The sequence below is a fragment of the Dictyostelium purpureum genome, assembly GCF_000190715.1.
Source record: "Dictyostelium purpureum unplaced genomic scaffold DICPUscaffold_127, whole genome shotgun sequence".
Lineage (NCBI taxonomy): Eukaryota > Evosea > Eumycetozoa > Dictyosteliales > Dictyosteliaceae > Dictyostelium > Dictyostelium purpureum.
In genome coordinates, this window is record NW_003519464.1 from 45,612 (window position 1) to 64,057 (window position 18,446).

Genomic DNA, 18,446 nt, shown 5'->3' on the forward strand with positions numbered 1-18,446 from the left:
TCTAAAAATTTTTTTTTAAATAAATTATGATTTAATATAGTTAATAAATATAATATATATATAAATATATTTAAAATATTTAGTTTTTCACTCATCTAAAAATTAAAATTAAAAAAAAAAAAAAAATTATAATAATATTTTTTTTTTATTTTCAAGTAATATTACTTCAAATTTTTTTTTTTTAATTTTATTGTTATCTTTTTTTTTTTTTTTTTTTTTGTAATAATTATTTCCACATGTAAATAATAACAGTAATAAAAAAGTAATAAACAAAAAAATAAAAAAAATTAAAAAAAAATGTCAAAAGATTTTATTATTCCTTTAATTTTATTGGTACTCTATGCAGTTGTAGGGTTTATCGCGATAGTATCAGTATTCATAGAGTTATATATACACAAGGCATCTTGGAATTCAATAAAGATCTTTTTTTATAGTTTATTAATTTTACAATGTTTATGTAGAGCCATTATACTTGGATGGGGAATGATAGAGTCGGTGCAAGGTGGTGAATTCTATAGCAATTTTCCATCACTATTATTTATTTCGTATTGTGGTTTAATTGCCTTACAAATGTAAGTCAATTTAAATAATAAATAATATGAAAATAAAAAATTTATAATAATAAAATTTAAATTTATTTTAGGATACAGTTTTTACCAGATGATAACCAATATTTATTAGATTATTCAAAAAAGACACATTCAAGAAGAGTTAAAGTTGCAACTAATATATTAATAATGTTTAATTTATTTATGTACTTTGGAATGTTTTTACTATTTGGGATTGCAGAAAAACAAATTGGAAACTCAACAAGTTTTAATCGTCATGGTCACAATTCAACAGATAGCATTGATGGAAATTCTATCAGTTTTTTTAATTCATCATCAACATCATCATCATCATCATCAGAAAAAATTTATGTCTTTGGTGATAAAGATCCAATTTACATCATTTTAGATTGCTTTTATTTTGCATGTTTATTGATTTTATTTTCATCACACCTATATGTTGGTTGGAAGACCTATAAAAGAAATAAAGACCTTTTTGGAATACGAGTAAGATTATTAATTTAAATATAACATGCATACTACATATATCATCTATAGAAATACTAATTATTGTTTTATTTTTAATAACAGTTAAATTTAATTCATTTAGTAGTAATAGTTAGTATATTTATTAGATCAGTATTGGTTGTAGTTGATCCATCATCACCAGAAAACTCCATATTGCATATTGAAACCAAGTCATGGGTAATATGGGTCTACACAATGTCATACTATATAGTTGGTGAAATTATACCAGGTTTATTATTAATCAGTATAGAGTTTTTATTACCATATCACAAAAAGAAAGACTATATAAATATTGGAGGAGAGTTATCAAGCTATCAAGACGTATGGAAACCAGAGAATATAGCGATTCACGAACTTTTAGGAATGGGTGGTAGTGGAGCAATGGTACATCGTTGCACTGTCAAAAAAGGCCCATTAAGAGGTGGAACATTTGCGGTCAAAGTTATGAAAGATTGCACACCAGAAGATCAAGAGTCATTAGAGAACGAAATTTTAGTTTATGAAAATTTGAAATCACCATATATCGTATCATATCAAGGCAGTGCTAAACTATCATCAAAGAACGGAATGGTTTATGAAATTCGTTTATTTATGGAATACATACCACACACACTTGACAAATATTTATTAGCAAGATCAGTAACTGGTGATAAAATTGACCATAATGGTGGTGGAAATGGAGGATCAAACTACTTGTTAAAGAACTACCTTCTTCACATGCAAGAGTACACTACCACCGGTGTATCACCTCAAAATAATATTGGTGCCAAATGTTATCCATACTATTTCACATATCGACAAATTGTATGGTACCTATATCAGATTTCAATTGGTTTGGATACCTTACACAACAACAGAATAGCACACCGTGATTTAAAAACAAACAACATTTTTGTAACATTATCAGACTCACATATCAAAAATTGTAAAATTGGTGATTTCGATATTAGCAAATCTTTTAATAATAAATATTACAAATTAAAACAACAAAATCAACAAATTGATCAATTAACAAATAAATATTATACTTTTGGTTTTTCAAATAATCAACAACAAATACCACCACCAGATAATAATAATAATAATAATAATAATAATAATAATAATAATAATAGTAATAACAACAACAATAATAGTAATAATAATAATAATAATAATAATGGAAATAGTTATATTTCAATTCAAACAGCTTTTCAACAGGATATTTTAGCTTTTGGTATCATTATATTGGATCTTTTGACATTAAATAATTATTCATGCTTAAATAATAGAAATATAATAACGGAAAATAACTTAAAGATACCCGAGTCACTACCAGATTATATCAATAGAGATTTAAATCTATGGTCTCCAATAATAAATCTTTACAAGAGTTGTACTGCCAATGAACCAAATATGAGACCCTCCTCAATAGAAGTAAAATATGTTTTATCTGATCTTTATAAAAAAATTATTGAAACTGGTTTATCTGATGATATAATATTTTTACCCAAAGATTTATCAAGACACTAAAAAAATAATAAAAAAATAATTTCTTTTATTTATTTATTTATTTATTTATTTTACAATTAAAGAAGAATAATAATGTTTTATTTTATCTTTTTTATTTAATTTTTTATGTTTAATTATTATTTTATATTTTTGTTTTAAAATTTAAATTTTATATTTTATGTTTTATATTTTTTATTTTATATTTTAAAATTTAGATTTTTTTTAATTTGGTGTTAACATAACACAATTTTATTATAATCCCAAAAACAATTATTTTATTTGGTAATGTTGATATGGATATTTAATTTAAAATCAATAAAAGAATTTGATTTTAAAAAAGAAAAATAATATCTAAATAAAAAAAAAATAGAATTGCGTGAAAATTTATTTTTATTTTTATTTAGAAATTATCTTTGCTAATTCGTTAGAATTTAATAATGATAATAATACTATGTGGTATTTTTATTTAAATAATTTAAAATTATATTTATAAATACAATTATATCATTAACATTATTTTATTATTCATTTTAAGTTAATAATTAAATAAAAATAAAATATAAAATAAAATAAAAAGATATTTAATTTTTTTTTTTTTTTTTAAAATTTTATTAAAAAAAAATAAAATTTTTTTTTTTGAATTTTTTGAATTTTTTTTTTATTTTTTTATTTTTTTATTTTTTTTTTTATTCTCTACCTGTAATAAAAGCTCGCGCAGAAGCACTATATAAAAATTTATTGACTTTTTTTTTTTTTTTATTATTATAATAAAAAAACAATATTATCCCATTTTTTTTTTACACTCTACTTCTTCATTGTTGATAGAGTAACACATAAAAAATCACACCACTTTTTTTATTTAATATTTTTTTTTTAATTTTTTTAAATTTTATCTACAAACCACAATAAATTATATTTTTTTATATAACACACACATCAACAAAAATATAAAACAAAAATCAATGAGAAATTAATAGATAATAATATAAATATTTTTTTAAAAAATAAAAAAAAAAGAAAAAAAAAAACAGAACAAACATGTCAAATCACAATCAAGAGAATTTATTTGAAAAATTTCAAAAAAATAGACAACATACAACGTCATTTAGCAATCAACAAAGTAAAACAGCACCATTACCAAACTCATCTGGTATTGGTATTGGCTCATCAATTAATGTTTTAAATAATCAAAATAATCAAAATAATAGTAATAATAATAATAGTAATAATAACTCTGCAAATGTTACAAATAATACACCCACAAATACCCCAACTAATAATGTATCAACACAAGGAACAGGTACAAATAAAATGCCATTAAGAGCAATTGGATCAGCTAGATTTAAATCAAACCCAGATTTCAAAGAACAAAATCAAGATATATGGAGATCAACAAAAGGTCAACAAATTTCAGATCTATTATGGAATCAGTTTAAATTTCTTTTGCAAACACAATCAACACAAACTCAACAATCATTATCCTCCTCATTACAATCATTTTCATCAACAAACGAAGTAAGTTATTATGACACAAATCTATGTTTTTTTAAAAAATATAAACTAATTAGTTTTTTTTAAAATATTTTTTTTAGATTAATAATAAATTATTAGAGTTTGTAAGACACTATAATTCGCAGTATGACAGGTGGAATAGAGAATTAGGGGTTGATTATGTAAATTCTCCAGTTTATGGAAAAAAGATATCAACAACACCAATATTGGATATTCAAAGTACATTATATTTAACAAGACAGCTTTGTTCCTATGTTTTAAATTTATCAAAAGCATTAACAGATGATAGTTTGGAAATACCTGATGGAATTCATTTAATATGTTTAATCAATATATTATCGCGTCATCCATCAAATTCTTCATTACTTTTACAAGAGAATGCTTTGGCCCATCCATTTCAAGCTGCACGTTTAGCATCATACAAACTATCATCATTTAAATCAACATCAAATAGCCCTTCGTTTTTAAAATGGTGGCCCTACTTGAAACTATTGTTAGCAAACTGTTGTCAAATTGCTACAAACTTTGTACAGGATAAACAAAATTTATCATTTAATTCTTTAAGATTTGGTAATCATAATAATAATACTAGTATTAATAATAGTAGTAATAGTGTAAATAATAGTCATCAACAAAATAGTAATAATAATAATAATAATAATATTAATAGTAGTAGTTATAGTGAATCAGAGTTTTCACCATCAACTTCACCATCACCACCAATACCGAGCTCTCCATCTAATCCATCACCATTACCATCACCATCACAATCTTCACCAACACTAGCTTCCCAACAATTTTATAATACAATTTCATCAAATAGCAATGGTGTTAGCAGTAGTTTTTTAATGTTTAATAATTATAATAATTTAAATAGTGGTAATTCAACCAACCAAGCCACAACAAATAATTTTTCACAACACATATTTAAATTGGGTATTATTTCAATTTTACTAGATTCATTACAATTTTTCAATGAATATTATAAAAATAGTCAACCAAAGGATTCAGCAGACTCATTTAGAGTATTAATAATAGATACTTTGGGCATATTAGTTAGTAATAATGGTGGTTCGATTTCAAATTCTGGTGGTTCATTAAATTCTTCAACTAGTGGTACTTCAGCTACAACTGCCTCGACAACTACAATTACACCTAATAGTTTTAACACTTTAAATAATCAACAATCATTAAATAACAGCAGTAGCAATAGTAATAGTAAATCCTTAAAAGATTTAGGAAATGAAATTAAAATAATTATAAATTGTATTGGTTTTAAACCATATATTAGAACAAGTAAAAAGCAAACATCCCTCCAACTAGAGTTTAATTTTCAACTTCATGTTTTACGTGTTATAAAGGAAATAATACTTGGTAATTTAAATAATGCTAGAGTATTTACACAGAATAAGGGATTTGAAAAGATTCAAGAGTTAATTCTTTGGACAACTCAGTGTTTCCAACCTTCCGATAACTATAGTATTACCGATGAAAGTTGTAGCGATTTTGATATTAGTATCCCAATTCAAGAGAATAATGCTTTAACTTTGGGTGTATCTGGTAATTCCAATATTTACGATACTCTAAACTCGGTTTTAAATAGTCTAAAATATACAACATTCTCTGAAAAATCCTCCTCATTAAAATTAACACCAAATTTAGTTAAAAGAAGTAAAGTTTACCAATTATCCCAACTATTTTGTGTTTTGCAATCAATTACTTTTACAAATGTTCCATTTTCGAAAATTCAAAATTCTTCTTCTTCTTCTTCAAGTGGAAGTTTATTTTTTAATTTAAATAATAATAATAGTACCAGTAGTAATAGTAGTAATAGTAATAGTAATATTTTATCAACATCATTTTTTAAACGCAGTGATAGTTCAAATTTAATTGAACAACAGCAACAACCACCACCAGTACAAAATACCAATAATGTCAATACTACCAATAATATGGACGATAGTACAAATAGTGATATATTAAGTAATAGTGATTCAATAAATAATAACCAAGAGATAGTTATAGAAAATACAAATACAAATTTAAACAATATCAATAGTTTAGAAACTTTAGAAAATAGATTAATGAATTTATCAATTAATCAAGACAATAATAATCAAGATAATGAAATTTTAAATAATAATAGTCAGAATAATAACATTCAAACAAGTTCAACTCCACATAATAGTTGGTCAAATTATTCATCTTTGATTGAACAAACTCAAAGTATAAATTCTCCAGCAAACTCCTTATTAACAAACAATAATACCAACGTTTTATTTGAAACCCAGCTTATAGAGAAAAAATTTGTAAATAATCTTTTAATTGAAACTATTTTGGAAAAAGTATTTATACCATTTGTAACTCCAGTTATTGTACCATTGTCAACATCAACTACAAATTCAACCTCAACATCACCAACTAATTCAACTGTATCAATACCATTAAATATTGTTGATTCTCCTCAACAATCACCAAATAGTTCACATCAAGAGCTACCATTAATAGACACCACCTTATCATCAAGTAGAATATTTAATTTTATTAAAAATATATCTCCAGAACTTCAATTCCAAATAATTGAATATTTGGTTAAAATTGTTACCGAACAAAACAATAGTTTATCAATTTTATCAAGATATGGTTTATGGAATACTATTTTTTCAGATAATTTTTATTATTCTACTCCTCAAGTCGATATAAATGAAGAGACATCCATGAAAAAACGTAAATTATATTTATACAATGGCGTCAGATTGGCATGTCTCAGTTTATTACAGCACTTTGCAACATTAAATAACCATGATAATTTAGAAGAGGTTATGGTTATTCTTAGTGAAATGAAAAAGTCACTGGTTAAATCTCCAGCTACTGTAATTGAACTCTGTCAATTGTTAATTAATATTACAAAATCAAATCCTCAGAATACTATCCCATCACTAATTAGATTAAAGATTTTTCAACAATTACCCCAAATGATTCAAGTTTTATTTTCCGCAGAGACTGAACAATACCAAAGTCAAGTTCCATCCCCATTATACAAGAAAGCTAGAAATATTCTTTTCACTTATTTAAGTCAACTAATCATTCATGAAGATTTATCTTATCAAGCCGTAGTCGAAAAAGATTTAATTTGTATTTTATTCTTTTTATTACGTAAACCTGAAATTAAAACTTATTCAATTACTCAAATATATTTCTTAATGAAATTAAATCCAGATAATGACCAGATCTTATCAGAATTATATAGCACATATATTTCAGAATTGTCAATGTATGTACTTTTATTTATATTATAAAGTTATTTTAATCAATCTATTTACTAATATTTTTTTTTAATTTATTTTTAGGATCAGAGATGAAATATCATGCACATACGAATTTAAATATAATTTAATTTTAACAATGTTGGAAGGTATTAGACAAATTGTCAAGAGTAATCCAAAGAAACAAAATTTATTTAAAAAGTTTGGTGTATTCGTTAAAATTGTAACATTAGTAAACTATGATGACAAAAAGGAAAGATTATCTATTCTTTGCCACTCTGTATTAAGAACAGTCATCATTTTAATGGTAAATAACCCTAAAATCAAAAAACACTTTAGAAATCATATAGGTTATGATACAATTAAAGATTTAATTATTAAATCAGAAGGAGAAATTTCAGAAACAACAATGACTATATTATTTGATATGGTATGTATTAAATTATTTTAAAAAGGCTATTAATAGCATTTAAACTGGTTACTAATTTTTTTTTTAAAATTAAAATTTTAATAGATTGTGGATGATGAATATGATATAGAATATAAATATATAATCCAAAACTCAGATTCTTGTTTGTTATTATTCAATTTATTAAAGTATTTCCCATACAATTTACAAATAAAGGTTTTAGAGGAATTTATTAAGATGGTTCAAAAGTGCACTACAAATCAGTCAGTTTGCTGTAATAACCATTTAATTTATAATTTATTAGAAGCAATTTATAAAGGTCAACCAATGTCAATTACTACTAAAATTTTAGAATTAATTCAAAATCTTGGTACCCATTCAGTCACTGTTAGAGAATTGAAAAAGTTATTTGGTTTATTGAAAAGTGACCAAGGTGAATTCCGTCCACCAATTACATCAGAATTATTAACTACTCTACAAAATATTTCAAATTCACGTAACCCAGGTCCTCAAGTATATTTTGATTTCGATGGAAAAGATTCATGTATTATTTTACCCACTTTCGATCGTTGGCCATTCCCAAAAGGGTTCTCATTCTGTACATGGGTTCGTATCGAGTCTTTTATAGATCCCACAGGAACTCCAGAGTATAGACCAAGATTATTATCATTCCTTTCCGATAATGGTTCCGGTATTGAAGTTCTTTTCATTTATCAACAACTACAAGTACTCACTGTTTCTCATGGTCAATCTAAAGTTGTTTTCTCACAATCCCCATCACTAGAAGAAAAAACTTGGTATTTCATTTCGATTGTTTATAGCACAAATTTAATTTCATCAAATGAGGTTAAAATTTATATTAATGGTCAACAAATGGCTAAAGCATCAATCAAATTAAACATCTCTGGTACAATCATGAATCATTTCAAGATTGGTAATAATTCAAAGATATCAGGTGATCGTGAAAACCCATTGTATGGCCAGATGGGAGCATTCAATATTTTTGATGAATCCCTCTCGCCAAACCAAATCCAAGCTATATATACATTGGGCCCAAATTTCAATACTTCATTCCAAGATGTAGAAGGTAGTACAAAGAGTGCTCATACATTTGAAAGTTCTCTTACCAGTCATTTGTTTTTAAATTATAATTGCAGAGCTTTAGATGGAGATTTATGTTTAGATAATACTCCTGATATTGGCGGTGATAGAAATTATGATGCAACATTGGTTTCAATTAATCCATGTGTTTCAAGAGATCTTAAAGATATTATTTATTGTTTGGGAGGTATCAAGGTATTGTTCCCATTAATTCAACAAATTAACCAAAAACAGCAACCAACATCTTCAGAGGATCAAAGCACTGACTCCAACTCAACAATGATTAATTTTAAATTAACAAATCAAGTATTGGCACTATTTAAACATATGTTAAAAGAGAGTGAAGCCAATCAAGAGGAAATGTTACGTTGTCAAGGTTTTTCGGTTATGGGTTACCTTTTACAGCAGATTTCCCCAGAGTATTTAACTATTGGTTGTATTAATATCTTTAGGGATATGTCTAATCAAATTAGTGAACCTGCATTGGTCGAAGAAATCTATTCAAATCTCTTATTAAACTTTTCTCTTTGGGTTAAAACAAAGTTTGAATTACAAAGAAATCTTATTGTTGTTTTAAAACAAATCATATTTGGCGAAAAATATGAACAGGTTTCAGACATTATTACCGTTCAACTTATCCTAGATATAATGACAGATTTTTATTGGTATGATGAAAATAGTAAAGAAGCTTCTGCTAAGAATCACCATTTCTATAGTAAAGAAATTTTAGCTAAAAGACCTTCACATTCAGATATTAAAGATTTACGTCAAATCCTCTTTGAGGTTTTAAGACTACTATTAAAACATCAAAGATCATCCGATATTCAATCTGTCATCAAGTTTTTGGTTTACTGCAAAGATCCTCAACAATTAATTGAAATGATGGAATTTTTATTGGATATTTTATCATCAAGCTCTTCTGCATTAAATAACTTAACATCATCATTAGGTAGTAGTAATAGTGGTAGTGGCAACAATAGTGGTAATAGTAACAACATTTCTCAATTTGTTTTCGATGAAATAATGTCGTCTGGTGGTACAGATCTCTTTTTAACTTTATTAAAGATTGATGATGAAAAAGTAAGAATGGCCGCCTTACAATTAATTAGCAAAATTCATCTCCTCTGTTCATTGGCCTCAAACAAAAAGTACAAATGTAACATTTTCCAAGATTCAATTATCATTACTAGATGCCTCCACACTTTCCCAATTACTGAAATTACTTTTAGATATTTATTAGCATTCGCATTGGGTTTCAATTTCACACCTCAAACATTTAATACAGCACCATGTTTAGATGACATATTGGCAATGGAAAATAAAAATAATACTGAACTAAAACACAGCGAAATTAAACACAGCGAAATTTTAGCAGTTATTCTTAAATTACTCTCAAATACAGAATCAATTCTTCTACGTCAAACTATTCTTCAAGAGATTAAAGTATTAATTAATACTAATGTCGCAAATAGAGCAAGTTGCTTATCAATCGATAAATGGGCAGATTATCTTTTTAGTATTATCAGTGATGTCGAGGTTAAAACCGATACTCAATACTCTAATGTTTCAGATTTAATTATAGATATTATGAAAATTTTATCACTTCATAGTTTCTTTGATTCTAAGACTGGTTATAAAACATTAGAGTTAATTCTAGCAACCCTTAGACCATTCGGAGAAAGAGGTGTATTAGATTATCATCAATTAACTCGTATATTATTATTGAATATTATTATTTCAATCAAATCATTAGCTCACACATTAATCGGTGATAATAACAGTCCATTAATCAAGAAATCAAAGAAAAATTTAGTGGTATTCGAAAATTTAATTCACTTTTTTATAATTTGCGAAGATTTCATATTTTATTCACCAAAAGAAGAAACAAAACAAGAAATATCATCAAATGTCATTAATTTAAATAATAGTGAAGGTATGAATAGTTCCTTAGAAAGTAATTTTGTTCAAATTAATAGTTCAACAACTACACCAGCCACTACACCAGCAACATCATCACCAATATTAACCAACATCAGTCAATCATTAGGAAGTTCATTATCTTCATCATTTAATTTAAATGGTAATATTCATCAAGGTTTCAGTAAATTACATTATGATTCACAGGATAAGGAATGGGAAGATTCATTGCTTGTTAAAGAAATCTTAGAAGTTATTGATACATTAAAACTTTATAAGGTGTTTGAAGTTTCAAACGAAAGTGTTTTCTCAACTTCAAATATTCAACCAACTGGCAAAACTAGCTCCAACTTAATGTTTTCAACTCATCATCATAGAATATTTTTACGTTTCACTTTAGAAGCTATCAAAGATTGCAATAGAGCAGATTCATTAAATACTTTAATCAGTCATGTAATGCGTTTGAAAATGTTATGTGAAAAGGACCTTCATACCAAATCAGATGATAGTGCTGCCAATAATCGTTGTATTTTTGTTTTATCTCATTTAAACAAAGCTTTGAAGAATATTATCGATTTAAATTTACCATCTCATCAAAAAACATTAGTTCCATTTATGAAAGATGTTATTAGAAAACTAAAGGTTTTAATCATTGAAAATCTTTCATTAAAAATTATTAGTCAACAACAATTATTGCAACAATTAGAGCAATCAAATAATTTCAGTAGTAGCAATGGCAGTAATGGTCACTTTAGTTTATCAACATCCTCAAAAAGTGTTATAATTCCATCATCTGTTAGTAATGGTGGTAGTGGTACCTACTCAACATTATCAATTTCAGTTCCTCAAAATTCATTATCCCAACAACCACAACAACCATTAACACCAACATCAATTCAAGATGAAACAGAAATTTCAAGCTGGGTTGCAGATTTAACAGATTCAAGCAGAATTGTTGAATTTTGTTCGGTTGTTGTAACATCACCAAGATGGTCACAATTGGTTCAGTATATCGAAAGTCAAACTCAATTTTTCATTGAAGAAAAACTCTTGTATCATTCAGTTGAAAAGAGAAAAAAGAAAACCAATAAGTTGGTATTAAATCTTGACGAAAAAGAGGCTGAACTTTTGAATATCGCTGAAAGAAAAGCAGATTTAGATTTAAATGCAATCCAATCAAAGTTATGGGCTCCAGAATGCGAAAGAAGATCTTTACATTTAACCAAATCTAAAGAATCGCGTAATGAAACTACCGTTCAACTCAGAAAAATATTAAGATCTTTGACTAATGAAAGAGGTCCATGGGGTACAACAGAATCAATAGTACATTGGAAATTAGATAAAACCGAGAACTCTTCAAGAATGAGATTAAAATTAAAGAGAAATTATAAATTTGACGAACATGCCAATTGCTCAATCAATGACAGCGAAGGTCAAATAACCATCAATTCAAGCAACAATACTAAAAACAATTCAAATGATGAACAAATATCAGAAAGTAATAACAATTTAAATTTATTATTAAAACCAAAAACAAATGGCTCGGAAGAAGTTGAATCAGATTGGACATTATTACCAAAAGATGCTGAACAAGATGAAGTTAATATTGATACATTTATTCTTCAACAACAATTCCAACAACAACAGCAACAAAAAGAAAAGGAAAAGCTTATCTATACTACAAATTGTCAATGGATTACACCATCCAGTTGCAAAAAGGGAAAATTAGATATTACAACAATGAATTTAATTTTCACAGAGGAGGAAGAAGCTCCACCAACCAACTTTATTGGTCCATCCGAGATACCAAAATTCAAAAGATGGCCAAATGAAATGATTAAAGAAGTTCATTTACGTCGTTATTTACTCCGTGGAAGTGCTATCGAAATATTTATGCGTGATAAAACCAATTATTTCTTCAACTTTAAAAAGAATGAAAGAAATAAAATTTTCAGCAAATTAAATAGCGTCAGAAGAGAATTTTCTAAAGAACCAAATCTATCACCTTCCGACATGTTAAAGAAAGCTACTTCCGAATGGCAGTCTAGAAGAATTTGTAATTTTGATTATTTAATCACTCTCAATACCATCGCTGGTAGAACTTATAACGATTTAACTCAATATCCAGTATTCCCTTGGGTTATTGCAGATTATACATCAAGCGAATTAGATTTATCAAAACCAGAAACATTCAGAGATCTATCAAAACCAGTAGGTGCACTCAATGAAAAGAGATTAGAAATTTTTAAAGAGCGTTACGAATATTTCGACGATCCAGTAATTCCAAAATTCTTTTATGGTAGTCATTATAGCAGTGCTGGTATCGTTTTGTTCTATTTAATTCGTTTAGAACCATTTACAACTCAATTTTTAACTCTTCAAGGTGGAAGATTTGATCACGCAGATCGTATGTTTGATAGTATACAGTTAGCATGGGACAATTCATTATCCTCTTCAACTGATGTTAAAGAATTAATTCCAGAGTTTTTCTATATGCCAGAGTTTTTAACAAATCACAATGGTTTTGACTTTGGTGTAAAACAAAATGGTGTTGCAATTGGAGATGTTCAATTACCACCATGGGCCGCTACTCCATTAGACTTTGTTAGACTCAATAGAGAAGCTTTAGAAAGTGATTATGTTTCAAATCATCTTCACGAGTGGATCGATTTAATTTTTGGTATCAAACAACGTGGTAAATTAGCAGCAGAGGTATTTAATGTATTCTATTATCTCACTTATGAAGGCTCTGTAGATATTGATGCAATCGAAGACGAAACCACTAGAAAAGCTACAGAATCACAAATTAATAACTTTGGTCAAACCCCAACTCAACTTTTCCCAAAGAAATATCATGTACAAAGAGATCCACTTAATGAATCACACATTAGTATCCTCAAAACTCCTCCAAATCAATTACAAGCATACTTTTTAAAGATCACAAATAAAAATCCAATTGTTTATGTATTCATTCCAGATCCAAATCCAATTATGTCATACTTGGTAACAGATAAAGTTACAGTAATCGATAAATCAAGAACCACCACCAACCATAAATGGTTCCCAAATACTCCAAATGATAAAATTTCACCATTTACCTTCGAATTAGATCCATCATCAACAACTAAACGTAGAATTGGTTTACCCTTTGCTAATGATGTTACCATTTCACCAAATTGTTTTGCAATTACATCAGATGGTCGTTATGTTATAAGTTGTTGTCACTGGGATAACTCATTCAAATTATCTTTTGTAGATAGTGCCAAATTAATTCAATCTGTAGTTAAACATAAAGATACTGTTACTTGTCTCTCATTGGCTTCCGATGGTCAAACTCTTATTACTGGTTCTAAAGATACAACAGTGATGGTTTGGAAAATTTCAACAAACAAAGGTGTCCCCAAATTTGATGACGTCCCAGACCATATTCTTTATGGTCACGATGATGAAATTACTTGTGTTGATGTTAATGTTGGTCTTGATATTTCAATTTCAGGATCCAAAGATGGAACATGTATTATTCATAATTTAAAACATGGTGAATATGTACGTTCTATTTATTTACCAAAACAAACTCCAATTAGTTTAATCGCCATTTCAAATCAAGGTTATATTATAATTTATTCACAAGTAAGTTGAAATTTTTTTTTTTAATTTTTTTTTTTTTTTTTTTTTTTTTTTTTTTAAAAAAATTGTTATAACACTAAGTAAGATATATTTGAAATTAATTAATATCAATAATTAATATCAATAATTATATTTTAATAATAATCATTAAAACATCAATAATCAATCAAATTTCACAAATAATCAATTTATTATATTAAATCAAAATTAGAATTTTCATAAATAATTCATAATATAATCAATATTGATATTGATAATTATAATTAAGAAATTCGAAATTTAAAAGATTCACAAATTAACACACAAACACACACTTTTCTTAACACAAATTAAATTTTTTTTTTTTTTTGGGTTCCACATCACAATAATAATTTTGTTATATTCATAATATCAAAGAATCTTTTCCCAACTTATCATTTTATTTAAAAATTCTATTCTATTTATATTATTTTCACAAAAAATTTTATTTTATTTTATAATAATAATAATATGCAAACACAAAAAAAAAATATTATACTAATTATTCGTTTATCGTTTTTAATTCTTTATTTTTTAGGCTGATTTAACAATGTATTTATATAGCATTAATGGACAATTGTTAAAAACAGTTTATACTCACGAAAGATTACATAGTATTATCATAAGTAAAGACTCTGAATATCTCTTGACCGGTGGAGAGAAAGGAGTTGTTGTTATTAGAACTTTATATAATCTCAAGCAAACTCCACACAAATTAGTGTTTGGTACACCAATTCATTCTTTAGCTATGGCTTCAGATCAAAAACACTTAATGGTCGGTTTAGAGGACGGCAGGTTACTTATCATTGCTTCCAATAATAATAATATTAATAATAATTTAGTTACAAAATAAGAATTATCCTCTGTTTTATAGATTTGTTTATTTTAAAAAACAACTTGGTTATAATAATAGAGTATAAAAACAATAATAAAAATAATAAACAAAGTTTATTTCTAAATATATATATACCTTATTTATTTTTTTATATTTTTTTTATAATATAATTCTATTATTCATTTTTAATATTATAATTTTTTTCCTTTTTTTAAAAAAACAATTCAAAAAAAAAATTTAACACATCAATAATGTGTTGCACAAATAAAAACAAATAACATATATCTTTGTTTTTATAAATGTGCACCATTCAAAATATATTTTTATTAAACGTTCTTATTTTAATTAATTTAATATTGTTTAGTGATGAAATATATTTTAACAATATCAAATTTGAATTTATGATCATTAAATATTGAAAAAAAACTTGGTATTGTTTTTCTATTAATACCTTTGCTAGTACCTTGTTATTGTTTTTATAAAAAAAAAAAAAACCCACATCAGAAAATGTGTGTCTATTTGATAAATTATTATTATAATTTTTTTTTTTTGTTTTTGAGAATGTGGTGGATAAGTGTGGGAGGTGACAACAAGATTTATAAAATATATTATTTTCAAATACATCAATATTAAATTAAAAAAATAAAGACATCCAAAGGAGTAATTATACATTTAATTATTAATTTTTTTTTTTTTCTTTTTGGTTTTCACTCTTCTTTTTTTTTGAATACAAGGAAATAGTGCCTTGTGATAACCATAGTATTATAATAAAAAAAACTAATAATAATTTATATAAAAATAAAAATTTGAATTTTTTAAAAACACACAACAACCCCACAACCCTTTTCTTTTTTTTTTTATTTTTTTTTTTTATTTTTTGTACAATAGTGTTAAAATTATTTATTATTTTATTAAAATTGTAAAAAAAAAAAAATAGTATAAATAATATTATTTTTTTTTTACTTTTAAACAAATAAAATCATTACTAATAATAACAAATATAAAAAATTAATAAATATATCCAATACTAAAATAAATTAAAAAATATAATATAAATATAAAATGTTAAATAATAAAAACTGTCCAATAATTTTATTAGGTGATAGTGGTGTAGGAAAATCATCAATAACATTAAAGTTTATTCGTGATACATTCGAAGATGTTTACAACCCTACTTTCGAAAATTCATACATCGCAGAGCTTGATATAAATTATGGTGAAAAGATTAGATTAGAAATTTTAGATACTGCTGGTCAAGAAGATTTTATTAATCTTCGTGATCATTATGCACGTATTGGGGAAGCTTTTATACTAGTATATAGTATTACATGTAGAGGATCATTTAATGAAATGGTATGTATATTTTTAATAAAAATTTTTATTATTAAAATATTAATTCCTTTTTAAACAATAGAAACATATTAAAGAAAATATTACAAATATTAAACAATGTACTGATGTGCCAATGATTTTAGTTGGTAACAAGGTAGATTTATCAAATACCGAAAGAAAAGTATCAATAGAAGAAGGTAAATCATTAGCAAGATCTTTTGGATGTGCATTCATTGAAACATCAGCAAAGGAAAATATAAATATTGAAGAAACTTTCAAAACTTTGGTTAATGATTGGAAAAAAAGTAAAGAAAGAAAAGTAAATAAAAATGGAACTTTAAGGAAAACATCCGGATATGCAATTAAGAACTTAACATTAGGAAGAAAGAAAAATATTATTGTTGGAGATAATGAATTTTATGAAAATTTTGAAAAAATGAATAACTCTACATTTCATTCATCAAATAGATCCAACAGCTCAAATTCTGTTTTAAATTATAACAATAACAATAGCAATAATATCAACAATAAGGAAAATTTAAAACATTATAATAGTTCAAACAATATAAATAACCAAAATTATAAAAAACATAGTGATTCAAAGGTTGGTAAATCAAAATGTTTTTTACAATAGTTCAAAATATAAATCATTTTATTATTTATATATATTATATAATTAAATAAAATCTCTGTAAATACAAATCTAAAAACTATTTATTATAAAAAATGTAATTTTAAAAAAAATTTAATAAAAATTAGGGATATTTTATTCATTAGTTTTAAATAATAATTTTATTTTAAATGTTTTTTTAATTTATTTACTTTTTTAAATGCATTAATTTGAATTTAACCTTAGTTCTGATATTAAATTGATTATTGGAAAGTTTTACATAGTCAAAAACACATTAAGTTTCACAAGAACCACCTTTATGTTCTACCAAAAATTTGAAAATGGTTTAAATACATAATTAAAAATCATAAAATTTATAAATATGTTTTAAAATTGGAGATAATTTTTAAAAATAGATCAACTAAAAGAATAGTGAAGCTCCAATAACAAACTTGTAAAAGTCAGAATGCTTTATCTTTTCAAACATTAAAATATAGCCCCAAAGTAATTAATATCATATAAAGGTTTTAGTTTCTTTTTTGAGATAGTTTTAATTGGCAATTATTTGGTATAGAAAATGACTGATTATTCTATTTAATAGTTAATTAGTTAACATGTTACAAAAAGTGTAACATAATATAAAATTTAGGGTGTATAAAAGATATATGTATTAAACAGGGAATAATAAGCAGAGGGTAAAATCTTTAAGCGATTTTAGGGAAATTTAATAATTAATTGGGAGACTTGAATTTTTTGTGCCAACTTTCAAGCGCAAGTACAGTACCTATAATTGCGAGTCTAGGTATTTTTACTTTTAGGAATTTCTTTTCGGCCGGGTAGAATTACTTGGCTAAAATCATGACCAAATGTGAGTGTTATGAGACTATTTGGTAATGAGTTGGGTAGAACTACTTGGTTATAACTATCACCGAATGTGAGGGTAGTGGTTTTTGTTATATTGTATTGTACTTACCTTTCACTAATATTACTGTTTTTAACTTTTCATTTACTCGAAAGTTAATTAGAGATAAGAGAATATAAAAAATTAATAAAAAAAAATTTAAAATAAAAATTTTACCAAATTTTAAAAAAAAATTTCCCTAAAAAATTTAAAAAAGATATTTTAACCATTGGCACAATAAAATTCTTCAAAATTTTTTTATTTTTCAAACAGTTCTATTTCAAAAAAAATTTATCCTATAAAATTTATAAAAAAAAGTTTAAACAATAAACATTTGTATAAATAAAATAA

The 18,446-nt window shown here is 25.3% G+C and overlaps 3 protein-coding genes across 3 annotated transcripts; all 3 read left to right on the forward strand.

Moving 5' to 3' along the window:
- Window positions 1-297: 297 nt before the first annotated feature.
- On the forward strand, window positions 298-2,588 carry DICPUDRAFT_33770 (uncharacterized protein; the record flags this gene model as incomplete). Its single annotated transcript, XM_003288209.1, has 4 exons — window positions 298-572; window positions 644-1,055; window positions 1,140-2,190; window positions 2,266-2,588. The coding sequence occupies 4 exons, from the start codon at window positions 298-300 to the stop codon at window positions 2,586-2,588; spliced, it is 2,061 nt and encodes a 686-aa protein (XP_003288257.1).
- Window positions 2,589-7,649: 5,061 nt separating this feature from the next.
- DICPUDRAFT_14407 (uncharacterized protein) lies at window positions 7,650-15,237 on the forward strand (the record flags this gene model as incomplete). The annotated part of the gene is made up of 3 exons (XM_003288210.1): window positions 7,650-7,775; window positions 7,860-14,402; window positions 14,956-15,237. Coding segments are annotated over 3 exons (6,951 nt in total), but the record flags the coding sequence as incomplete, so codon positions are not given.
- Window positions 15,238-16,314: 1,077 nt separating this feature from the next.
- On the forward strand, window positions 16,315-17,218 carry rsmB (rsmB, RAS family GTPase; the record flags this gene model as incomplete). Its single annotated transcript, XM_003288211.1, has 2 exons — window positions 16,315-16,605; window positions 16,667-17,218. The coding sequence occupies 2 exons, from the start codon at window positions 16,315-16,317 to the stop codon at window positions 17,216-17,218; spliced, it is 843 nt and encodes a 280-aa protein (XP_003288259.1).
- Between the last annotated feature and the right edge of the window lie 1,228 nt (window positions 17,219-18,446).